The sequence below is a fragment of the Schistocerca americana genome, chromosome 3 (genome assembly GCF_021461395.2).
Source record: "Schistocerca americana isolate TAMUIC-IGC-003095 chromosome 3, iqSchAmer2.1, whole genome shotgun sequence".
Taxonomy (NCBI): domain Eukaryota; kingdom Metazoa; phylum Arthropoda; class Insecta; order Orthoptera; family Acrididae; genus Schistocerca; species Schistocerca americana.
In genome coordinates, this window is record NC_060121.1 from 766,298,173 (window position 1) to 766,325,758 (window position 27,586).

The window sequence follows — 27,586 nt, forward strand, 5'->3', positions numbered from 1 at the left end:
CAGCTGACTCTTTATCTTTTGAATAGTTATTTCTATTCTTTATAGGAATTTTTTGACAATGTGTAGCAATTAGTGCAATGTGTTTAATTTTAAGCATTCCTATAAGAACTGTTTATGTATCACTGGCATATCAATTGATGACAGACGCTTTTTATATGTATTAAAATGTGAGACTTATAATTTGTTAGTGAAATCATTATTACTACTATAATCTGTGTTGTTGTTTAAACACTTGAACCTCATGTATCTGCATTTAGTTTGTAAGCCTCATGACCATTTAGATATGGTTATTACTGTAATAATCTGACACACTCTACATTCTAACGATACACACGCTTCAAGGATCTACTGAACACGAAAATAAATAAATAAATAAATAAATAGAAGAGAACAGGTTTTCCACAGGGATGAGTCAGAGGCCACAAACACATTTATAAAAGAAGTAACATTAGGAGACGAAAATGCTGTCTGCAGTGGCGAACTAACCAAGAGCTGGCATGTGAATATCATCACGCCACTCTTCCAACATTATAGAATCTTATTATATTCGTTGATATAGGCACTTTGAATAACTAACCTTTAACTAACAGCTGCGCCATCACTCGGGGGAGCTAATTTCTTCATACAATACACAATTTACACAATGTTTGGTCTTACAAATCACGAAGTTTGTATGACTCACTTTTTTGGTTGCGCACATGAAATTTATTTATTTATTCACCCAAAAATCTACACTCCTGGAAATGGAAAAAAGAACACATTGACACCGGTGTGTCAGACCCACCATACTTGCTCCGGACACTGCGAGAGGGCTGTACAAGCAATGATCACACGCACGGCACAGCGGACACACCAGGAACCGCGGTGTTGGCCGTCGAATGGCGCTAGCTGCGCAGCATTTGTGCACCGCCGCCGTCAGTGTCAGCCAGTTTGCCGTGGCATACGGAGCTCCATCGCAGTCTTTAACACTGGTAGCATGCCGCGACAGCGTGGACGTGAACCGTATGTGCAGTTGGCGGACTTTGAGCGAGGGCGTATAGTGGGCATGCGGGAGGCCGGGTGGACGTACTGCCGAATTGCTCAACACGTGGGGCGTGAGGTCTCCACAGTACATCGATGTTGTCGCCAGTGGTCGGCGGAAGGTGCACGTGCCCGTCGACCTGGGACCGGACCTCAGCGACGCACGGATGCACGCCAAGAACGTAGGATCCTACACAGTGCCGTAGGGGACCGCACCGCCACTTCCCAGCAAATTAGGGACACTGTTGCTCCTGGGGTATCGGCGAGGACCATTCGCAACCGTCTCCATGAAGCTGGGCTACGGTCCCGCACACCGTTAGGCCGTCTTCCGCTCACGCCCCAACATCGTGCTGCCCGCCTCCAGTGGTGTCGCGACAGGCGTGAATGGAGGGACGAATGGAGACGTGTCGTCTTCAGCGATGAGAGTCGCTTCTGCCTTGGTGCCAATGATGGTCGTATGCGTGTTTGGCGCCGTGCAGGTGAGCGCCACAATCAGGACTGCATACGACCGAGGCACACAGGGCCAACACCCGGCATCATGGTGTGGGGAGCGATCTCCTACACTGGCCGTACACCACTGGTGATCGTCGAGAGGACACTGAATAGTGCACGGTACATCCAAACCGTCATCGAACCCATCGTTCTACCATTCCTAGACCGGCAAGGGAACTTGCTGTTCCAACAGGACAATGCACGTCCGCATGTATCCCGTGCCACCCAACGTGCTCTAGAAGGTGTAAGTCAACTACCCTGGCCAGCAAGATCTCCGGATCTGTCCCCCATTGAGAATGTTTGGGACTGGATGAAGCGTCGTCTCACGCGGTCTGCACGTCCAGCACGAACGCTGGTCCAACTGAGGCGCCAGGTGGAAATGGCATGGCAAGCCGTTCTACAGGACTACATCCAGCATCTCTACGATCGTCTCCATGGGAGAATAGCAGCCTGCATTGCTGCGAAAGGTGGATATACACTGTACTAGTGCCGACATTGTGCATGCTCTGTTGCCTGTGTGTATGTGCCTGTGGTTCTGTCAGTGTGATCATGTGATGTATCTGACCCCAGGAATGTGTCAATAAAGTTTCCCCTTCCTGGGACAATGAATTCACGGTGTTCTTATTTCAATTTCCAGGAGTGTATAAAGATTGTGACACACACACACACACATTGCTGCTGCTGATAATCAAACATCGGTTGGTGTACTTGTAATTTCATAAGCTACAAAAGTGTACTTACCGACCATTGTTTTCACTTTTTTGAGCAATAGAATTAAAACAGACTGAAATCTAATGGAGTACATCAGCAATTACTCCTCGGTAAATGCAGAAGGATGCGCCAGCAGGGAGCAATGGTGGAAGGTAAGTGGCGCGACAAAGTACGCCCAAGTAGACGTTTTTGTGGCATGACAAAAGTTGTACCTCTAAAGTTACACCTCTAAAAACTTGGAGTTCATACATGCAACTCTTCTGTTGCGTGTGTTCAAACATGCAACCGCAGCATGCTACTAGCTGTGATGCCTGTATAGTTGAGTGTGTTAGCCCGCCTTTAGAAACTGTCTGTAGGTTCGGTTGGTTCATTCACTGCAAATTTGAAAAGTATGATTGTCTTTTCTTTCTTTGAAAGTGACAACCTGCCCACTTTACACTCCTTATTTATATGGTGGTATACGGAACAAAATGTGCTGAATAAGGTCCCCCAACGCAACGTAAGCGTTCAGACTGTGTGAAGTATGTTTTAATTTACAACTATCGCTGTATTTTCTTTCTTTGAACATAAGAACCTGTCAACTACATACTTGTTATTTACGTAGTGGTACGTATTACAAAACGTACGTATGGAGAAGCTCCCCCAGAGCTAAATAAAGGAGTTTGTTGTGTGAAGTATATTCTGATTTGTGCGAAAAATTACACTTCACTGCCAGGAAAGTAACCTTCTTCCTTTGCTCTTGAAAGTAACTGAGACACCGACAGAAATATGGCTGCACCAGTACCAGAATATTTCAAGACATTTGTGTTTGGAAAAGAAGCCTTCTCACGTGTCTGTCTTTTTTGTGTTTTATGTTCTGACGAAGAGTGGTAGTTTGTTTTCACTAGATAATCGTCGTGTTTTGATTATTCACTCGCATTTCCATATTTAAGCTAATTTCTAACTGTTGACACTCACGTGTCCCAGAAGCTCTCAGAACTGTGAAGGTGAATAATGAAATTTTTTCTGATGGCAGGACACGGGCCAGAAATTCCGTGATCACAATTTGACGTCCTCATCCACTACAGAGGTTGTTTCCCATACGTCTCCTGAAACATTTAAACGCTAAAAATTCATTTTCTGACATTTAATATCAATAAATTGTACCTTATGGAGAAATTCTTAATGTACAAATGTTCTGGAACAGGATTTATTTATAGGATATAAGTGATATTATGGTTATAATGCAAAACACAGTCCTCACAAAGGCTCTTCAACCAAAGCATATCTTTGAAAGGAGCGCAACCTAGTGAGCTCAATACTAATTAGTATTGAACACCTACTGGTGCAGCTATAATACTTCCATGAATGTGTATACAAATAAAAGCACGTCTGCATTTAGAACTGCTTAGCTTATACTTTGGTCAACGAGTTGATTTTGATTTTCTGTAATTATAACAACTTTGCAGACGCTTATAGACCTTTCTTTGACTTAATTTCTTTGTCTGGGGAAATTGTTTGTAAATATTGAGGGTGTTGGGTTGTTCAAGATTGTAAAACTGAATTTCACGTGTGTTTTAATGCAGATCAATAATGTGCCCTATTTAGTTAAGTGGAACTAGCAATGTAGGGACAAGAAATGAATGCTGCAAATATGAGCGCGCACATAATGTGTTTGACGTCCGGCGGTGGACTACCTTTGTTTTCAAGGAAAAAAGGAGAGGGTGAATCTGTACGTATCAACAGTACTTTTACAAGAATCCTATGTTTACAGAGGAAATAATTAATAGATTGCTTTCATTCTCCATGGATTATTGCCTGCTATAAGTGAAATGAAGGGAACTTGACCATTAAGCAAGTGTTATTGTTACTAACGTTATGCGAATGTGTGGTAGTGCATCGAGAAATTTGTATATTGCTTTGAGATGAATATTCAAGAATTCTACTAAACTGAATCTGAGAGGCACCGTTCTTTAAGGAGAGCATTTTTATCTCCTTTTGCCCATCTCCTATACTTACATTGTAATTGAGGTTTTAATATTCATTTATCCATCCAGGGCTTATCTTATAATGATATAGGATTTACCACCATAATACAGTGACAATAAACATCTGAAAAAGATACATTAAATATTCTGTTTTGTTCTTCGCTTTACTATTCAGTAAAGCGATCACTGTTTCAAGAAATACACTAGAAGCGTTTTATAGTACAAAATGCATTAACGGTGTTCAGAAAACAGTATAACTAATGATAGACAGCATGAATGGAAAAATTAATGGCAAAGAGCGTATGTAACAGCAGAGGCATAGATTCTTATTACCAGCACTCCAACTTCTTTTCTCTAAGAGGAAAAAAAATCGTACTATCAGCCCACATTCATTAATCATGTTATGATGTCTTGTACTTGCGAGTGACTTATCTAACTTATCAGTAAGCGGAAATACAAACGCGGCCGATTGCACCCATCTGCTTTGTCCCATGACGTCACAAATATGGCGGAAATGACCTTACACTACGACTCCAATATGGCGCCTATGACGTCATTACGTAAACATTACCACAAACACAAAAATACATTGAATACCCAACACACGCACGTTCCACAAAAAAAAAACGTAAGAAACTAACGGGACAAACGTGGGAAATTGGGGGTTTTTGGGTGTGGATGAAGTAAATATAAACAAATTTAAAACACACACCATCATACCAAACCACACAAAACGACGAAAAAAACCGACAACACAAAACTCCCCAAATTCCACTAAACACAATATCCTATGGAATCGGACACTTCCCTTGACCTATATAGGCCAACAGCAACTCCCGATACCGGAACACCCACAGCCGCAAGCACCCATTGGAATTGAAAAACTTCCCTTGACCTGTATAGGTCAACAGAAACTACTGATACCATATCATAAAACCCAAAACTGCAACCATGTCCACAATCAAAAGACACAACAAACCAACAAGATTGGAATCGAACACTTCCCTTGACCTGTTATCCTTACGACATCTCCACTTATAGCTGTCCCTGGTCCGAGACGCCGGAACTTTAAGTAAGCCTCATTTCTTTGTGACACACTGAACACTTCACGGCTTCATCCAAAAATCCGAAATTATTTTTTTTTTAGAGACAACGCACTGTCCCCCATCATTGCCGACAACCGAAAACTGCTGATCTTGTCAGTCATATCCATACCTACCAAAAACATAAAAAAAAAGCAATTTGCCAAAATTCACACATGACGAACAGAAAAAACTACAATAATGTTGACGAAAAATATTCTGCTGAAAGCACAGTCACTACTGATACCTTACACGTGCAATGCTACCATGCAAATGAATGCCATACGCTACCTATAAACACACCACTAGAGAGAACCACTGACCGCAACAATACGCCACCTATAAACATGCTCACACGCAAGCTAAACCAAAAACATCACCTAATACACAACACATAAACACACCACCACAGAGCACCACCGATCACATCAAAACGACACCTATGAATACGCCACTCTCACAAACTAAATTCCGTGCCATCGTGATGTCACAAACCACAACAGCCTTACGTCATGGGTCAAAGGCAATGGGTGGGATCGGACGCTTCGATCGGCCCTCAGCAAGCATTTGATCCATTGGGATTTGTTCCACTATAACTTAAGCTGAGTCTATCTTCTCTCTAATAAAATGATGTTTGATGTCAATATTTTTTGTCCTTCCACTGTAGCTGCTTGTTTTGCATTAGTCAGTCGCATCTTTTATATTACAATAAAGTTTTATATGATCATTTTATGGACATGGGGGAACCTCCTTTTTTAACTTGTGCATGCATAGTGCCTCTTGACAAGCTGAGGCCAGGGCCATGTATTCAGCTTCAGTAGTTGATAAAGCTATTGTGGGTTGTTTCTTGCTGTTGCAAGAAATACCAGCTCATTCCTTGAGTTTTGGAGCTTTCCTTCTCTTATGGATTATTACTGTACTAAAAGTTAACATGTCATCAACTTAAATTCCAACAGTGAGTACATCATTTCCTTTATTTTTCTGATAAATACATGGATGTGGTGTACTTCTTGTAGGGTTCATGTTTAAGTGTGCTTTATTTAGCTTAATATTCCAGTTGCGACTACCTTGTTTTAAACCATAAACTGCTTTTTAAATCTCACGATGCGATTGTCTGTAAAAGTTCTAGTGTAAAATCAGTGTGGGATTTTTATAAAAGATACCTCTTTTGTATCACCATGCTGGAATGCTATAACATCATCAAAGTGATCTATATGTAGCTCTTGTTTAGTTGCCAAACTGAAAAGACATCTTAATGATATGGGGTATATGTCTCGTCATAGTTTACACCCTTTGTCTCAGCACAGCATTTAACTACTAGCCATGCTTTGTACCTAAAAATGTGTCATAGAAGATTCTTTGTAGTCTTAAGAATCCATTTGGTATCTATTAGGTTTATATCTGAAGGTAAAACTGCCTTTTCCCATGTCTGATTTTGAGCATGTGACTGCAATTCCTCTTTAATTACTCGAATCCAGTTGAGTGATTCTGTGCTTTGTGAAGCCTCTTCTAATGACAATGGATCTGAATTCTCTGTCTCTGTAGAGTAATAGGTCACAAATGCATTTATTTTTATTAGCTTTGGAATTCTTGATGATCTTCCGTGTGTTTGACTTTGCTGTGAAGAATCACATTTTTTATTTGTGTCTGATGAATTAGAATCTTCTGAGCTTCTTTTGGGTAAAATACATCTTGGGCTATTATTATCCTTATCTGTAATAGGCTCAGATTCATCTCTTTCCGTTTCATCTTGCTTAATTGAGGGAATAATTATTGCCTCCTGAACCTATTTAGACTCTATTAGTTTTCTTCTGGTAATTGCTTGTTCTGGTGTCATGCCCTTTGAAGGTTTCGTAGGTGCTCTGTTAATGAGGTAAGCAGCTGTAGAGACTGCTTTCCCCCAATGTTCTTTTAGTGAACCTGCATTAGATAATAAGTGTCTGGCTTTTTCTAGTAATGTTCTGTTATATCTTTCTGCTACTCCATTGTGCTCTGGCTTGTAGGTGCTGTTGTTTGATGATTTATTTCCTCATTCTGTAAGAAGTCTGCTAGTTCATGGTTCACACATTCCTTCCCATTGTCTGTGCACAAGGTCTGAATGTTACAGCCAGTTTGTTTTTCCACTAGCGTCATAAAATTTCTAATGACTCCCAGGGCTTACAGAAGCATCCGATTCCATCCGTCTGCTTTGACCCATGACGTCACCAATATGGCAGAAACGACCATGCTCAACGTCTCCAATATGGTGCCTATGACGTCATTACATAAACACAACAAACACGAAAGTACATATAAAACAAACAAACACATCTCCTTCCAAAAATATAATCAAACTAATGGACCAGCACGGGAAATTGGGGGTTTTTGGTTGGGGACAGACGAAATATAAACACATACAAACACACACCAAAATCCAAAACCACACAAAACAATGACATAAAACCACCACAAAATTTTCAAATTACGCTACACTTACAATATTGACAGGAACTGGTCACTTCCCGTCACTTACATAGCTCAACCACAATTGTCAATACCACAAACTAAAAACCAACTGTAATACATTGCACTATCGATATCACAAAACCAACACATATAGGGACAAAAATTGGAATCGGACACTTCCCTTACCTATATAGATCAACAGCAGCTCATGATATCAAAACACAAAGCAATGACACATTGGAATTGGATACTTCCCTTGATGTATATAGGTCAACAGTGGCTCATGATACCAAAACACACATACAGTGGTCGAAATATTTATTGCATCACCTCTTGCAATTAACAATTTTTGTTACAGTAATTGAATAACTAAGCTAAATTTGCCTGATTTCTTTTGATTTCTATCAGAAATGAATATACACAATAATTTTTGTCAATTCGTTTTTATTTTTAATTTTTGCTTCTATAAAAGTGTTTTTTTATAATTTAACACTTTCTTGAAAAATGAGTGTAAGTGGATATGTCAGCTATTCTGTTTGCTATTCTGAAATATGAATACTGATGTTGAAAGAAACACTGCATATTAATGTTGTAACATAACACGGATGTTTGTATTGCCTCATATGAACACACTGTTGCATTAAATACTTTGTTGCTCCACCACGCACCTTAGTCAGCGCTTGGCTTCATGAAGACATTGAAATAGTTAACTTTTTAATGTACTCCTCACTCAGTTCATGAAACCACTCACGCACAAGTGTCTCCAATAGCTCCCGTTTATTCCATGGCTTCGTTTTGGTGATAGCATTTCATATAACCTTCCAACAGTTCTCAATAGGATTGAGATCAGGGCTATTTCCAGGCCACTCTAATACTCGAATCCCATTTTGTCGAAGGAAAGATTTTACCTGAAATGTAGAAGATCGTGATAATTAACCAAGAAAGTAATCTGCTTCGTGTTTGGTACAAGTATTCGTCATAGGACTCGCCTTCAAAGCTCTATGGCAAGGAGCAGAGTCATCGTTAAAAATGCAATTGGAAACATCTCCAAACTGGTCTCTAATGGTCTCAAGGATGCTTATGTAAGCATTTGTGTTGACAGTGCCATTGTTTAAGTCCAGACGACCTACTCCGTGACTGGAAATGCACCCCCAGACCATCGGTCATTGTGGGTGTTTGACTGTATATGTTATGCATGATGTCAAAAATTCTTCACCTTTTCTTCAATGCACGAACGCTTTTCCATTTGAGCCATGCAGATTAAATTTGGACTCGTCTGAAAAGATTACTTCGTTCCACATCTCTGGAGTCCATGTCGCATGTGCCTTTGCCTGTTGTAATCGCTCTTGTCGCATTATCTTGTTCAATAAAGACTTCCTTCTAGGATGACCGGATGAGAGTCCAGCCTCCATTAGTGTATTTCTTACAGTTCTACTGGTTACTGAGATGTTGCACATTTCTTCCCAGTCTCGCTTTAGTTCAGTTGATGACAAGCGACGATCGCTGAGCGAATGCCTTTTCAGTACCCTGTCCTGTTTGGCAGTAGACACCCTTGTGTGACCTCTTCCTTTCTCCCAATCAACATTTCCATTTGCCCTGTATTTTTTTAGTAACTTCGAAATTGTAGACTGATTAAATCCTGTCTTAGAGGCTAACTCTCTGGTGCTGAGACCAACAGATGAATAAGCAAGTATAGCAGCTTTATTTTCTGGCGTAAACTCAACTGACCTGCCCATCTTCCCACTGCAAAGTCTCAACCAAAAATGCCAGTATAAATACTGATTTCATTGTAAAACCAAGCGACAACAACAAAGAGTTGTGTATTGTTGTAAAACATGCGTGAAGAAGTCAGATTATTAAGGCAAGAATATGTCAATGAAGCTTAGCAACAATGGGACTGGTATAACCTGAAGCGAACTGCTGCAAAAGACAAAAAGACGAAGTAATTCGTGGTGGTGCAATAAATATTTCCACCACTGTAGCTATGATGACAGTTTGGAACCGGACACTTCTCATGAGCTATATAACTCAAATACAACTCACAATACCAAAAAAATTGAAATTGAGTACTACCCCTAAGATACATAAATCAACGACAAGTGTCGATACCAAAACATCAACCACCAACACATGCAGTAAATAACACCGACTCAAACGCACATAAAAATCCCACCGGACATTATAATAGACCCAAAAAACGACTATTTACCATTAAGAAGTTCTGGCACTACATACTAGGTCAGCCACCCCAATCACACACACACACACACACACACACACACACACACACACACAAATAAAACAGGCTCCCAACCCACCCACAACCTACCAACACCAAAGCCCCCCCCCCCCCCACCTTCACCCTCCCCCCAAACCCAAAAATCCACCAACAGTCCCTGATCTGAGACGCCGCAACTCGGGTCAACCACATATTATGTTTGCTTATGCTGCATTTTGCTATCTCCCGCACAAGCCCAAAAATTGCAGAAACTTAATGACGGACAACATGTCGTCCCACATTTCAGCCCACAGACGCGCACTATTAAACTTAGAAGCCATATCCATACCTAATAAAAGAAGCCACAAATTGAATTAAACAACTTACCACGCGACAGACAGCAAACCACTAATATCAAACGAGACCGCAGTAACATAAACACAACAGTAACTTAATTCTTAACTCACTGAAACCAATTTCTGCCCTTCTATAGCAGTCACGACCGATAAATGCACACTTCAAGCACTGATACCCAAATGAACCTAATACACCACATAACATGTGAACCATACACGGACAACCAGAGGACACCACCAACTGCAACAAGATGACATCTACAAACACAACACACTCATAAACTAAACTCTGTGCCGTCATGACGTCACACACAACAACACCCTTATATCACGGGTCATAGCCGTGGGATGGATCAGATGCCTCCGTTGACCCATTCAGGCAGGCTACGAAAAATCTTACCTTTATAGCCTGGGATGTTATTGAATTTAGCATATGTTAAAATGAAGGACTAAGTAAGGCACAGGTCTGTTTTTGTTCTCTCCAAAAAAATTCCTGCTCCGAGATACAGCCCTCAAAGAGACACCACGCACACCATTTTGAAGACGCGAATTTTGGAAAAACTTTTAAAGTGCTGTATCTCTAGAACAGTCCTAGATATTTTGTTGTTGTTTTTTTTATTTGAAAGATAATTGCTTTATGATTACAAATAAATCCTCCATTTGGACTTACCTGACAGAGTTCTTTTACTGTAGTGTTCTGAACTTTTTTATAATTACGGAAAAAAATTTTTTTTTACAATGCCAATCCATAAAGTTATGATTTTTTTTTCTGTTGATTAGTACCACATAGTTCTACATTCCCTGAAAAGGAGAGCTTCCATTTTTAGGTTGAAGAGGTTTTATAAAGAACTGAAATTTTTGCCATACATAAAATCTGTTTTATTTACCACATTATCACATAACGGGCTCATAAAAATCAAAACCTACCCTTATTTAACATAATTTTAGTTTTGAATGTTGAGTAAGAGACTCATTTTTCAGGCATTTTAAATGGTTCCAAAATTTATGTGAAAGGCCTAAAGACTTAAAGGTTTCAGTTTATGCAACTTCTGTGCACTCTGTTTTGTACTGAAAGTAGCCAGTCAATGAACTAAAAATGTGTTTCACTGCTTCAGTATCTTCCTTTGATATAGTGTGTTGCCTTCCTGTTGCACCAATAGGAACTGGAGCACTTTCACTCTTCAAAACATTGTGACAGGATGTGAGCACTGATGACGTTGTTGCTGTCCTTCAGCTGGAAACCTATATCCAGCAACTGGTCCATGTGGTAGCCTTAAGTGCACTACAGTTTCATTTAACTCATAACTGGTGTCTATAATCTCTGCAGTCCACCAGTCACAGTCATACACACATGCCACAAACATCCCTCTTCTCAGATTGTGATGAGAATATTATCCTGCTGTTTCTGAGGTGTTGGCCAAATCAATGAAATTTCTTCTTTCTTGCCCTTCAAAGTGCATGCAGCATGAGTTCGTCCATCACTTTGACTCCAAAAATGTTTCTTCTGAATTCCTTTTACAGGAGTAGTTTGTTTGGACCATTGTTCTTTTTTCTGCTCACAGAATTCTTCGATTTCCTCTTTGGACAAAAGAATGGGGCCTGTGGATGTGTAAGATCCAGCATTCTGAATTACAACTGTATTTGGTCTGGAAAGATTATGTTTTGTAGCATGGTGCTTCAGCAGGCCTCCTACACCATCAGAAGGCCCAGTCTGGTGACCAGTAGCACTTTATACCCAGTCAGTTGGCACAAGCGACTTATTCAATTCAAACAGCTGGTAATTATTTTTAAAATGACTTGGAGCACCATCAGAAATATTGATGATCTTCTCTGCCTCTGTTTGCAGTTAAAGGATTTGCTAGCAAAGCATGTCCTGAGTCATGATCTGTGTCATCACTTATAACTGCAACACTTGTGGTCTTGTTTTGAAAATATGTCACTCCTGTAAAAATTGAAACCTGGTCATTGCTCCAATGATACCCTGTGGGAGAATTACAGCGCAGCTCTCAGCAAAATCACAGTGAAGTACTAAACATAGTTCTTCAGCCTGTGTACATACCTATTCACTTCTGCAATGTATTGTTGCTGCAATTTCTTCAGATGCTGGTGTATTGCTGCTTTCGCTGACCATTTACCAAGTTCATCAATGAAACTGTCAAATGCAACAGTTTTCTTAATTAGTTTATTTTCCTCCCATGTCACATATGTAATTTCTTCAGAGTTATCTGCTATGTCTTCCAGGTCAACTGTCTGTAAAGACAGTCACCGCATTCTTGGATAAACATTTCTCTCGCTTTATGTCGCAGACTACTAATGACTCCACACGCCCAACCAAGGTGTCATATGTCACATGCGCCAGTAAATTCTTCAAATACAATGTTCAAAATTCGCACAGTACACACATAAACAGACATCTCTAGGTGGGCATGGAACTACCCACTTAGGTCGTAGTGCATAAAATTTTGATCTTCCGATATGTGAAGTTGTGTAGTTGCTCTTATAAATCGCAAAAGTTGCCTTAATACTGTGTGTCATGTACCTCTTCAGTTTTGCAACTTTTTGACCTTCAGCTGTTACTTTTATAGTGTGGAGCTGCTTCTACAGGATGATGATAATAGGGATCTGCTCTTCCAAAGACTCCTTTTACATACCTAACATTTCTTGATTTGTCTACTGTGTACTTTGATACTGATGAAACGTGGTTCGAAATTGTTTTCTTTGAAAATGTCTCTGGAATCATAGTTAAATCTTGCACATTTTCACTGTAGGATTCACAATATTCAACAACTGAATTGATATTTGTGAAAAATTCCTTGCAAGAGATGCAAGAGTGCTTTGGTTCATTTTCTTCTGAAGATGGAATCCCTACTTTGAAGAGTGTGGTCAGTTTTTCTGTAGTGTATTCATTCATAGCTTTAGCAATTTCTCTGCGCTTTCTTGATCCATAGAGCTTATGACTCGACTTCACTGACCACAGTTTCTTAACAGGACTAACACCTACCTCTATAGTTGAGTGATTCAGGGTATTTAATTTTTCTTCTATTGATGCAAAATCAGCATCATCTGCATCGTGGGAGGCTGCACCTTGTTCAGATATTATCATTGTTGTTATTCTGTCAAACCATTTAGAACACAAAAAGTCGTCACTGGAAACATCTTCACTTAGAAACGAAGTCTTCAAATGAACACTTATTCCCAAATTGGACAAAGTCTGTTCTTTTGTTTGTCTTATATGTCACTATTTTGTAGATATGCAAACAGTCAGCACAATTCACTCTCCTGTGACCCCAATCAGAAGACTTTCCAAACAGTCCTTTTCTCAAAGCACACTGCAACTGTGTCAACTGGCAAATTCCTCATGAAAACACAGAACTCACTGCATGGTCTCATATTTTTTTAGAAGCCTCTTCAGTAAACAAATTTACACTGAACAACTACAGTACAGAAATCTGCAATGAACAACCACAACAAAGAAACTGACAAGAAACTACAACAAAATGTAAGAAATATCTGCAACAATGAGAGTTAAAAAAATAACTGCTACAAATGAAGTGATAAGAAGTAACTGCAACAAAGACAATAGAAATAAAAATTGTAACAAAGAAATTAGTAAGAAATAACTTCAATGGAGACGTACATTAACCTTGAAAGTTTAAAAAACTGATTTTTAAAAAATAAAACCTGTCCAACTTAAAGTTTAAGTTCTCCTTTACGGAGAATATGGTACTACATGATACTAATCAGCAGAAAAAAATCTAAATTTTCTGGAGTAGCGTTTTTGAAAAAAAAAATTTTTTTCTTTAAATTATAAAAAAAATTCAAAGGCGACAGTAAAATAACTTCAATGACCGATATGTCCAAACAGAAGATACCATTGTAATCATAAAGCAATTATCTTTAAAATAAAATAACTCTAAAAAAATATGTAGAACTGTTACAGAGACACAGCATTTTTAAAAGTTTTCTAAAATTTGCATCTTCAAAATGGTGCTTACAGTGTCATCTTTTGAGGTGTCTATCTCGGGGTAGGAATTTTTTTGGAGAAAACAAAAAAAAATATGTTTTTCTTAGTTACTCCTGAATTTTAACATTTGCTAAATTCAATAACATCCAAGGCTATGAAGGTTACCCTGAAGCCTGAAGTGATATGGATTATGTCAATAACCAATGAGAGGCAAGAACATAGACAATAAATTTTTAGTGCTGAAATTGAAACTATTGTCTTGTTTGCTGTTTATTAATCTTCCTTCATGGCAATCCTCTCATGACTTAATTAAAAACATTGCTCCACCTACCTCCCTCCCCCCCCCCCCTCCCCTTGGTTTAATTAAAAAACCTTGATCCACTTACTCAGCATGCTTGCACATGTTGATTTAGTAGCAATACAGAGAAGAGAAATATTTCACTGTTTTTTCAGTACATCATCTTTTGCAATGCTGTCCTTGCATTACATTAATAATCTCATTCACAGCAATGTTTCAATTTCTCCTCCAAATGCATTCAAAACATGTCGTCTTTTTGCTGCTCTCTCATTGGCAGCATAACACAAACATCTGACACAACTACTTTTGCGTCCTCATATCTCATGGCAAATGCTGACAAAATTCCTGCGCAAAATATGTAAGTATGCCACTGTTCCTATTCTAGACTTTTACCCACGAACAGCAAGGGTCGCAGCACGTTTCCCTTGGGCACACCTGAAGTTACTTCTACATCTGACAATGACTTTCCAACCAAGGTAACATGCTGCACCCTCCCTACCAAAAAGCCTCAATCCAGACACAAATTTCACTTGATATCCTATATGACCATACTTTGCCACTAATTGTGGGTTAGATACTGAGTCAAATGCTTTTCGGAAATCAAGAAATACTGAATCTACCTGCCTGCCTTGATCCAAAGTTTTCAATGTGTCACCTGAGAAAAGTGAGAGTTGGGTTTCATGTGATTGATATTTTCAAAATCCGTGTTGTTGGCATTGTGGAACTCATTATGTTTGAGCTCAGAATATATTCCAAGATTCTACAATAAATCAACATCAAGGATATTGGATGGTAGTTTTGTGGATCACTTCTGTTACCCTTCTTGTAGATGGGTGTGACTTGGGCTTCTTTCCATGAACTGGGGATGGTTTTTTGTTCTAGGGATCTAGGATAGATTATAGTTAGAAAACGGGATAACCCAGCTGCATATTCAGTATATAATCTGATAGGTATTCCATCAAGCCCTGGAGCTTTGTTCAGTTTTAATGATTTTAGCTGCTTCTCAACACCACTGACATTAATATTTATTTCATTCACCTTTGCTGTGGAAGGATTAAATTGGGAACATTCTCGTAGGTTTTCCTTTGTAAAGGAACATTTGAAAATGTATTTAAGCATTTTAGCTTTTGCTTTGCTACCCTAAGTTTTAGTTACTGTCTCATTTGCTTGGGAATGGACACCAACTTTGATGCCACTAACAACCTTTACTCACAACCAGAAGTTTTTGGGTTTTGTGAAATATCAATTGACAATATTCTGCTGCACTAGTGATAGGGCATCACGTATTTGCTCTCTTGACAGCTAAACTCATTTCATTCAGCATCTCTTTATCTGTAGCCCTATGCTTCGTTTTACACCTATTATGCAGTAATCTCTGTCTCTTTAGAAGTTTCTTTACTGTGACTGTATACTGTGGTGGTTCCCTTCCATTATGAACAATTGTTCTGGATACTATTATCTGTCCAGGGCTTGGACAACTATTCTTTTAAACTGAAAGTTTCAGATTCGACATTGAGATATGACACTACAGATTTTTTATCTAGTTTACTGAACTTATATATATATCCGCATGTTTTAGTTGTCCTTTGGACTTTGGTAATCATTGTTGTCACAACTGCGTCATGGTAACTGATACTGGTTTCATTGCGAACATGGTTAGGTATATTTGTTACTATTAGATCCAATATATTTCCATCATTAATGGAATTCCTAACTGTCTGTTCTAGGTAGTTTTCAGAGAAGGCATGTAGTAATGTTTCACAGAGTGTCTTACCACACACACTACCAACAAAACTGTAATTTTCCCAATTAATTGTTGGATGATTAAAGTCTCCACCGACGACTACAGTATGATTGGGGAACATGATACAAGTGAATTGAGGTTTTCTCTGGAGTTTTCAGTTACATCAGGAGATGAGTGTGGTGGGTGATAGAAGGATCCAATTACTTTTTATGCCCGCCCCAGACACTGAGTGTTGCCCAGATAATAACGCATGCAGCTTCAATTTCTATCTCAATGGATTTTAGTTTCTTGTCTGCTGTAACAAATATGCCACCTCCATTTCCCATTGGCCTATTCTTTCAATATACACTTAAATTTTCCCCAAAAATCTAACTGCTGTCAATTTCAGGTTTCAACCTTCCTTCTGTACCTATTAAGGAATTCGTACAGCAGAGGAACTAACAATCTGGCTGTCTGAACAAGTGTTAACTTTTGGTATCCTGTTGGACATTCTATGCAATATTCTTCACATTTGCATTTATTTGAATATGATTTTGCACACTCAGCTGCCGTATTCATCTATTATTAAAATGTGACAAGCTCGCTGAGTGTGAATGTAAATTACTGATTTAATTGTATCACTGAAGCTCAGTGGCCTGGTTATATCTGTATGTATACTGAAGGATCCAAAATTCCAGAAGAGGGGTATACTGGATGTGCTTTTCTGTGCTCTCAGATCCAAATCAGTAAGGTCAACAAACTGCCTAAAAGTGCTTCAGTTTTTATGGTGGAGACTGTGGCAATTTTAGAAGCAATCAAGTTTGTATCTTTATCTTCCTTATTAAAGACAGTAATTGTGCCCAACTCTTAGAGTATTCTTAAAAGTATTGAACTCTGAAGATGGAATAAAACTACCGACTCTTATAATGTGGATGTAGTACTGGAATATATTCATTGTAAACAGAGAGGGCAGACATTCATTCTGCTCTGGGTGCAGTCTTACACTTGCATCCACCATAATGAGGAAGTTGACATCTTAGTGAAGCAAGCTGCATCTGCAGGAACTGTTCTTGATGTGAAATTACTGTAAACAGACTATTTGCATGCAGTCAAGAGCCATGGAAAACAGCAATGGCAAATGTGGAATGTGTCCGAAGATACAAAAGGTGGATGTTACGTGGCATTACAACCTCAAATTTCTACAAGGCCACGGTTTATGAGAAGTCATTTGGACAGATCTATGGTTTCCACCATCATTTGACTCTACTTTAACCATGCTTCATTTCCTCTACCTCTACATTGAATCAACATTTATAATTCTCCTGCATGTGTTTACTTCTGAATCAGAAGCTGATGTAAACCACATCTTGTTTTCGTGTTCCAAATTTGACTATGAACAATCGAAATTTCTGAGGACTTTGATGAGTATGGATTACCTTCACTCTCAGTCAGCGTCTTCTCTTTTGGTTTCTAAAGACATTCACCTGTATAAAGTGACTGTCAGTTTTCTTAAGAGTAAGCCTCTAGAGAATTTCCTTGCAAATGTTTTGGGACTTTACCATTAGGTTTGTAATACTCTCGCCTCTGTGAAGCATTTGTTTCAATCTTGCCTGATACTTCTGGGTTTCCAATAGCTTTTGTTACCTGGATTGGGTGGAGAGCCCTGTCTTATCTGAGTAGCAGCTTCTGGTGTGTACTGCACACCGGAACCACATAGGAGGACCCTACAGTTTCAACCCCATGGTGTAAGTCCAGGAAGTTGCAGCCTAGCTTGTCACAGTACCTCCGAAGTCTCTGGTTCAGACCTTCCACTCGACTCAGAACCAAAAGGGTGGGGACAATGCTGCAAATTGTGAACTTCATTGAAAGTTTTATCATTTAATAGTGATACTGGCTTAGCTGAAATGGTTATCTGGTTAGTCCAGTTTGTGCATTACGTTATCAAGCATTGCTTTTGTAAATAGATTCATTTACATATAGTAAATGCAAGAGCCTTATTTATTAAAGGTGATGGAATGTCCCTTTTCCACTCTCTTACTTGTAGAAAGTAAGTTCGTACTTCAGCACATAAAGAAAATCAGTTACTGTACTATTTGTTTTCTTTCTACCAACTTGTGTATTATGTGTATTACCATTTCCTTCTCTCTGTATTTTACCCCTGAAGGTGGCAGGGGTAAAATACAGAGAGCGAAAGGCTATTTACAATTTGTACAGAAAGCAGATGGCAGTTATAAGAGTCGAGGGGTATGAAAGGGAGGCAGTGGTTGGGAAGGGAGTGAGACAGGGTTGTAGCCTATCCCCGATGTTATTTAATCTGTATATTGAGCAAACAATAAAGGAAACAAAAGAAAAGTTCGGAGTAGGTATTAAAATCCATGGAGAAGAAATAAAACTTTGAGGTTTGCCGATGACATTGCAATTCTGTCAGAGACAGCAAAGGACTTGGTAGAGCAGTTGAACGGAACAGACAGTGTCTTGAAAGGAGAGTATAAGGTGAACATCAACAAAAGCAAAACGAGGATAATGGAATGTAGTCGAATTAAGTCGGGTGATGCTGAGGGAATTAGATTAGGAAATGAGACACTTAAAGTAGTAAAGGAGTTTTGCTATTTGGGGAGCAAAATAACTGATGATGGTCGAAGTGGAGAGGATATAAAATGTAGAGTGGCAATGGCAAGGAAAGTGTTTTTGAAGAAGAAAAATTTGTTAACATCGAGTATAGATTTAAATGACAGGAAGTCATTTCTGAAATTATTTGTATGGAGTGTAGCCATGTATGGAAGTGAAACGTGGACGATAAATAGCTTAGACAAGAAGAGAATAGAAGCTTTCGAAATGTGGTGCTACAGAAGTATGCTGAAGATTAGATGGGTTGATCACCTAATGAGGAGGTATTGAATAGAATTGGGGAGAAGAGGAGCTTGTGGCACAACTTGACTAGGAGAAGGGATCGGTTGGTAGGACATGTTCTGAGACATCGAGGGATCACCAATTTAGTATTGGAGGGCAGGGTGGAGGGTAAAAAACGTAGAGGGAGACCAAGAGATGAATACACTAAGCAGATTCAGATGGATGTAGGCTGCAAGAGGTACTGGGGGATGAAGAAGCTTGCACAGGATAGAGTAGCATGGAGAGCTGCATCAAACCAGTCTCAGGACTGAAGACCACAACAAAAACAACTATTTCCTTCAATGGGTAAATTCTCATTACTTGACATTACCAGTTGTGAAGTCCATATTGATATACATGAATTCATTTCACAAGGGGTTATAGATATATGTGTTAAAGCACCAGAAGAACTATACCAGTCATTATTTATAGCTTTCTGTTGTAGTGAAGAATGTCTTGTGAAACTTCCTGGCACATTAAAACTTTGTGCCAGACCGAGACGTGAACTCGGGACCTTTGCCTTTCGCGGGCAAGTACTGTACCAACTGAGCTATCCAACTTTACTTCTGGCAGTTGGTAGAGCACTTGCCCGCGAAAGGCAAAGGTCCCGAGTTCGAGTCTTGGTCCGGCACACACTTTAGATCTGCCAGGAAGTTTAATATCAGCGCACACTCCACTGCAGAGTGAAAATCTCATTCTGGAAAGAATGTCTTGTAATTTCAAGTCCTTTCTGGAGACTTGCTACTTCCCTTGGTTTTGCTGTGGCAGTTTCTTCCAATATGACCATATTATTGCAGTTATAGAGCCTGGTGCTTTACAGGAATTGTTTGCAAAGTTTGTGTTGCTTTTGTTGTTCACTTGAAGAGCTCCATCACTATTGATGGAGTGGTAATGTTTGTCATCCTTCAGTTCTTGCAGCAGTTTTGTTTTAATAGGGTCTCTAGTTATTGGTATATTGGAATTTTCTAGACCCATAAGCTAATCATCCAGTAATTCAGCGAATAAAATGCACCCTGCCAACTCGTCTTTCACTTCAAAATTCAAAGTATTTAACTTACTGGAAGTGGAAATTATTTTGGACACATATTCTTCTACCGATGTACATTTCTCCAGCCGAGTTGTAAGGAGTGCAGTCAGCAAACCAATTATTTTGGCTTGTCCAGAGCTTCGTATGCCTGTTTTAATTCTTCCCAAGCTTCTTTTTGAATTGTTCTCGGGTTATCAGCTGAGTGGTGGCTTCATCTTGTCACAACGTTTCAGTGAGTTTTGTACCCATCATCTTCTGACTTCGCCAGAAGATGATGGTACGAAGCTCATTGAAACATTGTGACAAGATGACGCCACCACTCGGCTGATAGCCCGACAAGAATTCATCAGTGGAATATGCCGAGAAAGACTGCAATCGCATAACTGATAATATTATTTTTGCTCTAGCATCAAACACTTTTGGCTCATCCTCTACATCACTTGAGAAGTATTCCCATAGCTTTTCATGTTGAAGATATGTTGTGATAGCAAACTGCTGCATATTGTAATTCTCTCCCTTTCAATTTCTCTATAAACTGTAATGAGTTTACTGCCACAATTCCAGCTTCAAGTAGATCACTGAGCTTAGTTTCGTTTCATGACTTTCAGCAAACTGCATTTGCTGGGTACACTGGCCCCAAAGCCTGTGGTATTTTTCACTTTGATATTCAGTAAAGTGATCATGGTTTGAAGAAACACACAAGATGTGTTTTCTTTTACAAAAGCCTGCACACATTATTCAGAACAAACATATAGCTAAGAATAAAAAGCGTACATGAAGAAATTATTGGCAAAGAGCATATATAAGAGCAGCGACATAGGTACTCATTTCCAACATATGTAAATATGCTTTATGAGGATAGGACAGGTGTTTGGCCGTGATCTTGCTGAAGAAAACATCCTGGCACTTGCTTGAAGTGACTTAGAAAAACCACAGAAACTCTAAACCAGGATGGTCGGACAAAGCAAGCTTCATGCCCCTGAATATGAGGTCATTGTCTTAATAACTGCACTGCCTCATTCTGTTTGCCCATGTTGCACAACATTCTTTTATGTAAACATATTTGTGCTCTTCAACACTGCACACATTGAGGACCACCACAGATGATTTCACAACTACTGAACTTGCTGCTGTGCCCCCAGCACCAATTCCAATCCATGTAGAAAACTGACTCAGTCAATTTGGAAAAATGTCTCTTCACATTGTTCCCTCAGCCCACTGAGGGCCCACGGAGTCAGCCCCCCCCTCCCTAATGAGTGAGATTTTGAACTCAGGAGAATGACAGGACATTACTATCATACACTATAGATCTTGACACATGATTTTCTTGTGAAAGCATTACAGTATTGTGCTGTGACAAGAGTAATGTAGTTTTATCCCATTTCATTGTTAACCCCTACGATGAATCCTCAAAGTAATCTTTGATTGTGTAGTGTGCATTACTTATAAAGAACATTGTAGCTGCCTTTTTAAACAGCTGTATTTCAGTAATCTATGTCACTTTCATTGGTTCATGATAAAATTTTATTCTGTGATAGAAAATTCTGTTTTGAGGTTTTGTTTGTTTTTTCCGTGGTAAATGTAAATCCATATGGCCCATGATTATGTATAGAACTATTTTTCCTGATATGCACAACAAATTGGTAGGTGTACTCACTTGGCAGATTAAGATTATCCCATTTTTTTAAACAGTTCTTTACAGTGAGCCCTACTACTACTACTACTACTACTACTACTTCTACTACTACTACTACTACTACTAGTAGTAGTAGTAGTAGTAGTAGTAGTAGTACTACTACTACTAGTAGTAGTAGTAGTAGTAGTAGTAGTGGTAGTAGTTATTGTTCTTATGGACCTTTTCTGCAGGTTAAAAACTGTATCAGTGTTCTTTACTTTCAGTCCCAAAAACTACTCTCATAGTTAAGAACTGAGTGTATATTAGAATAGTACAGCATCTTGAGACATTGGCTGGTACAAATCCTAAGAGTAAAACATGCAAATGGCTTTCTTTTTGTCACCATCTTTGTGTGTGCTTTCCATGTTTATTGACAATCTGTATTCATTCCAAAAAACCATTTGTCTATTACACCAGCTATAAATCAATCACTTATGCTTAATGCAGTGCAATTATGTTCCCTCTTTAGGCTGACCAAGTGCAACAAGCATGGAAATCTATCCCACAACTGGCATTCGGCACCTTTGCAACACAATGCATGTATGTTTGCATGCTTGATTTAGGCTGAAGTGCATACTGTTTGTTTTCTTTCTGTTCAGTGTTAATTTATTACATACTGCCCAGTTGTAAACATTCTTGAGAGTTTCATTTTCTTTCTTCAGTTTCAGGGCCAACAATGATGTTGCTGTTATCAGCTAAGAGAATGTTTTCTCCATATCTTCCCACTGTCTGGAAAGTCAATGATAAGAAGAGTATACCACTTACCTCATAAAGGAGACATTTAGTTGCGACTTATACGTAGTGAGCAACAATCTGTCTTTTTTGTTTGCAAAAATAGACATAATGTCTTATGGGATAACAGCAATCAGTGATTTTATAATGTTACTTAAAATCCGTCTTGATTGCAAATTTTTGTTTTATTCATATGACCGGTTTCGGTTCATTCAGAACCATCTTCAGATCTGATATTTCAGTTACAGGAGTAACCCGTCCAAATCCAGCACAAATTTTATGTGACGTAGCATGTGAAAGTTGCTGGATTTGGACGGGTTACTCCTGTAACTGAAATATCAGATCTGAAGATGGTTCTGAATGAACCGAAACCGGTCATATGAATAAAACAAAAATTTGTCTTTTTTGTATTGTTGTTATTTCATCCTGACTTTACACTGTTTGGAAAGCCATTGATGTACACACTGATGGAAAAACACTATAACACCAAACAAATAATTAATTTAGAGTAATGAAATTTTGAGAATACATTTGTCTAGGTAACATATTTAAGTGATTAACATTGCAAGCTCACAGTTTAATGTAAGCACAAGATAAGCCATTACCATTGTGAAGTGCTGGCACGTTAATGACTGGTGTAACCACCAGAATGTTGAAATCAAGCATGCAAACATGCATGCATTGTGTTGTAAAGGTGCTGAATGCCAGTTGTGGGATAGATTTCCATGCTTGTTGCACTTGGTCAGTCAGTACAGGGACAGTTAATGCTGTTTGTGGATGATACTGGGGTTGTCGTCTGAAGATGTCCTGTATGTACTCAATTGGAGACAGATCTGGTGCTCAGGCTGTCTGAAGCAACATGTTGACTCTGTAGAGCGTGTTGTATTATAACAATGGTACATAGGTGTGTGTTATCCTGTCGGGAAACACCCTGGAATGCTGTTCATGAATGGCAGCACAACCCGTCGAATCACCAGATTGACCTGCAATTTTGCAGTCAGGATGCATGGGATAACCATGAGATTGCTCTGTCTATCATACAAAATTGGACCCCAGACCGTAACTCCAGTTGTAGGTCCAGGTAGAACCAGCTTTCATCCGAAGACACAACAGACATTGGTGCAGGCATTGGAAGCTGCTTATGGCACACGGTTATATGGCAGAATTAACTGGGAGTGTGAAATAGAACAGAAAAAAAGGGAACTGCAGAGAAGGGATGTGAGTGTAGAATAAGTGAAGTTAGGGGCACAGGTTGAAGTGGGTGTGAGGGAGAGACTAGTAAGATTGAGGCCAGGGGTATAAGGACAATTCCCACCTACTAGTTCAGAGAAACTGGTATTGGGGGATGGGGTTGGGATGTGGGAGAAATTCCTGATTTCCTGTCAGAGAGGTCACAGTTCATAGTATTTGATGGAAAGTCATCGAGTAAAACAGAAGCAATTTTTGGTGTTCCCCAAGGTAGTGTTGTAGGCCCTCTGCTGTTCCTTGCGTATATAAATGATTTAGGAGACAAAATGAGTAGTTGTCTTAGGTTGTTTGCTGCTGATACTAGATGTAATAAAGTCATCAGAAAATCAGAACCAATTACAAAATGATTTAGATAAGATATCTGTAAGGTACAATAATTGGCAGTTGACTCTAAACAATGAAAAGTGTGAGGTCATCCATATGAGTGCTAAAAGGAATCCATTAAACTTTGATTACATGTTAAATCAATCAAACATAAAGGCTGTAAATTCAATTAAATATTTAGGGATTGCAATTACAAAAAACTTAAATTGGGAAGAACAGACAGAAAATGTTGTTGGTAGGACAGACCAAAGACTGTGTTTTATTGGCAGAACACATAGAATATGCAATGAATCAGCTAAAGAGACTGCCTGCACTACACTTGTCCCTCTTCATGTGTGGTACTGCTACATGGTGTGGAATCCTTACCAAATAGGATTAACAGAGTACACCAAGAAAGTTCAAAAAAGGGCAGCTCATTTTGTATTATTGAGAAATAGGGGAGAGAGTGTCACAGATGTGAGCCAGGATTTGTAGGTGGACATCATTAAAACAAAGGTATTTCTCATTGCAGTGGGATCTTCTCACAAAATTTCAATCACCAACTTTCCCTCTGAATGTGAAAATATGTTGGTGCTGACCTACATTGGGAGAAATGATCATCATAATAAAATAGAGGAATCAGAGCTCGCACAATAAGATACAGGTGTTTGTTTTTCCTGCCTGCTGTTCGGGAGTAGAATAATAGAGAGTTGATGTGAAGGCGATTTGATGAACCCTCTGTCAGACTCTTTTAGATGTAGATGAGAGAGAATGGAGGGGGATCAGCTGGCATTGGTATTGAAGCTGAACATGTTTTGTACAATAGTATGTTCTGCCACTGGGTGCTGAGTTTTGCTCTTGGCCAGGATCTGGTGGTGGCCATTGTTTTGGGTGGACAACTAGTTGGTGGCCATTCAGGATCTGGTGGTGGCCATTGTTTTGGGTGGACAACTGGTTGGTGGCCATTCAGTTGGGTGGACAACTGGTTGGTGGCTAAGCCAACAAAAATTCAGTACAAAAGTTACAGCAGGGCTGGTAAATGATATGACTACTTTCACAAGTGTTAGGATAAAATACTCCTGAAATAGGATGCACTGGATGGAGCCACCTGTATCTTCCACAAGGATATAATTCACGTGGTGGGTCATGGGAGGAAGTGTTGCTTAAGGGTGGATTAAGATACCTGTAGTTTGTAGATTGGGTGGGCCATAGAATACAGCTTTTGGAGGGAACGGTGTGGTTGTGGGTAGATGATCAATTCTGGGCAGAATGATTAGTTGTAGAAGCTGGGGCAAAGGATATGATTAGATAAATTTTGGCAATATGTTGGAATTTCAGTGAGTTTTGGGTTACATATGAATCATTTGTAATAGTGTAAATTGTAATTTCTTTTAATATCAGTGATGGTGAACACTTTCAATCATCATAACCATCATTTGATCAGAGTTAATTTATCTAGACTGTATGAGGAGACAGTGCTTGGAGCCACTGCTTACTTCCAAAAAATAGCATTAACCAACTGCCCAGTGCAGCTGGTTCATACGTGTTAGGAGGAGCAGGGAAATGTGTGTATGTTGTATGGAAAATCTGTTTGTGGAGTAGATTTGGAAGGTAAAGCCTGGCTATGGAGGTTTTAGTAAAACCTTCAAGCATACTAAACAAGGGATTGTTCGTCACTGCAGATACATAGTGTGTGGATGACCAAACTGTGAGGGAGAGTTTACTGTGGAAAGGATGGTAGCTATCAAAATTTGAGGGCATGATGGTGATTAATGTGTGATGTATACGTGTATACCTCTTCAGAGAGATAGAAATCAATGTCAAGGTAAGTAACATGCAAGGCTTAAGAGGACAAAGATGGAAGAGAAGGTGTTGAGACTGTGGAGGAATGAGGGTAGTGTTCCGGTCCTGAGTTCAGATCATTAAGATGTCAAAAAGGAACCAAAACCAGTTAAGAGGTTTGGGTATTGGATGGCTAGGAAGGTTTCCTTTAGATGGGCCATAACCAGGTTGTGTGGGAGGGTGCCATGTGGGCACCCTTGGCTGTCTTATGGGTTGGTTTGTATACCACCTGCTCATTGAAGGAGAAGCAGTAGCCAGATTAGTAATGCATTCAGTTTCAAGATTTTTCATGAAGTTTAACACTGTTAAACACTGCATTCAGTCGGGAGAATCAATTGTGTGGACAATTTGTTCCTTTTACGAAAGATTGCGAATTCCAGATGTGTACAAAGCCTTTTTGGACGATTTAACACAGACTCAGTGATTGCAGGCTCTCTTCGACACAGCTGAAACTTCCCCACTAATTATAGGGCCAACGTGATCATCAAATGATTCAGAAAAAACTCATTCGTTCATTCACTCTGGAACAAAGAAGGTCACAAACCTTATTTATGAAGGAAATTGTGTATTAAATCCATCTCCATTACATGTCCAGATCTCCGGTGATTCCACGTCTTAATTTTTTTCCGTTTACAGTCTCTTTCTATTCAAACAAACCGCTAGCGGCGCAAATGTTAATTGGCTCGCTTTAGCGAGAAGAAAAGCAGAATATGTATCTCTCAGAAACACGTATATTCCTCAATCGATACTCCAGAAGCTGTCCTAGTTACCCCTCTCTAACAACCATGGAGAATGCATATATGCATCTCTGTTATTTCAAAGAATAAACGCACTAGAAAATACTTTGGCGTCATCGAGCTGTCGCCGCATATGTTACGAGAAAATCAGATCAGATACTGTTCCAAAGTGAATGAATGTGGATGGTTTGATTGACAATGATTAATTGGTGCGTGGTAGAGGGTATTTTCTGTGGGGACATTACAGAAGGTAATGATTATTGAAAATTCACATGGAATTGAACTGAAAATTGCAACTTTTAAGTACTGTAGCCTGCGTCCTCAACATTACAAGATGAAACCTGATTGCACTGTACACCACCTTATATTCACAGAGGCATTTCTACCATTTGTAACCATTTTGTAGTAACCAATTAAATTGGAATTTTGTGGGCATAGCTAATATTGTGATGGGACTTGTGCAGTGAAAACTATTTGTATGATGAATTGTTTGTAGTTATTTAGGACTGTGCAGTGGGCTTCCACAACTGAATACATCAATTCCATTTTGTTGCAGCTTCCGTTTCCAGTTGTGGCCTCACTAAATGGTGTTCACATGTTTGGAAAATGCCACAAAATGATGCTTCAGAGTACCTCTTCATCAGACATGACAGTTGTGTGGCATGAAGCAGAGGAAAGGTAAGGGCAATGTGGGAGTAGTAAAGATAAACCTGATTGATGGTTTTTATATATAGTTGTGACCCTTAACAGCAACCACCTTAAATTCACTTTCCAAGATAAGTAAGAAATGGCAGAATGGAAACAAATAAAACAACAGGAAGAAAAGAAGACTTATTGACAGGACAAAACTATGTCTT

At 39.3% G+C, this 27,586-nt stretch overlaps 1 protein-coding gene across 1 annotated transcript in view; it reads left to right on the forward strand.

Annotated features, from left to right (window-relative positions):
- The first annotated feature begins 3,718 nt into the window (after positions 1 to 3,718).
- Positions 3,719 to 27,586, forward strand: part of LOC124605214 (protein fuzzy) — a 157,846-nt gene continuing 133,978 nt past the window's right edge. Inside the window, exons 1-2 of the mRNA XM_047136760.1 lie at positions 3,719 to 3,934; positions 27,286 to 27,407. Coding sequence (XP_046992716.1) covers positions 3,842 to 3,934; positions 27,286 to 27,407 — 215 coding nt within the window. The 5' untranslated portion in view covers positions 3,719 to 3,841. The remainder of the gene's footprint in view (positions 3,935 to 27,285; positions 27,408 to 27,586) is intronic.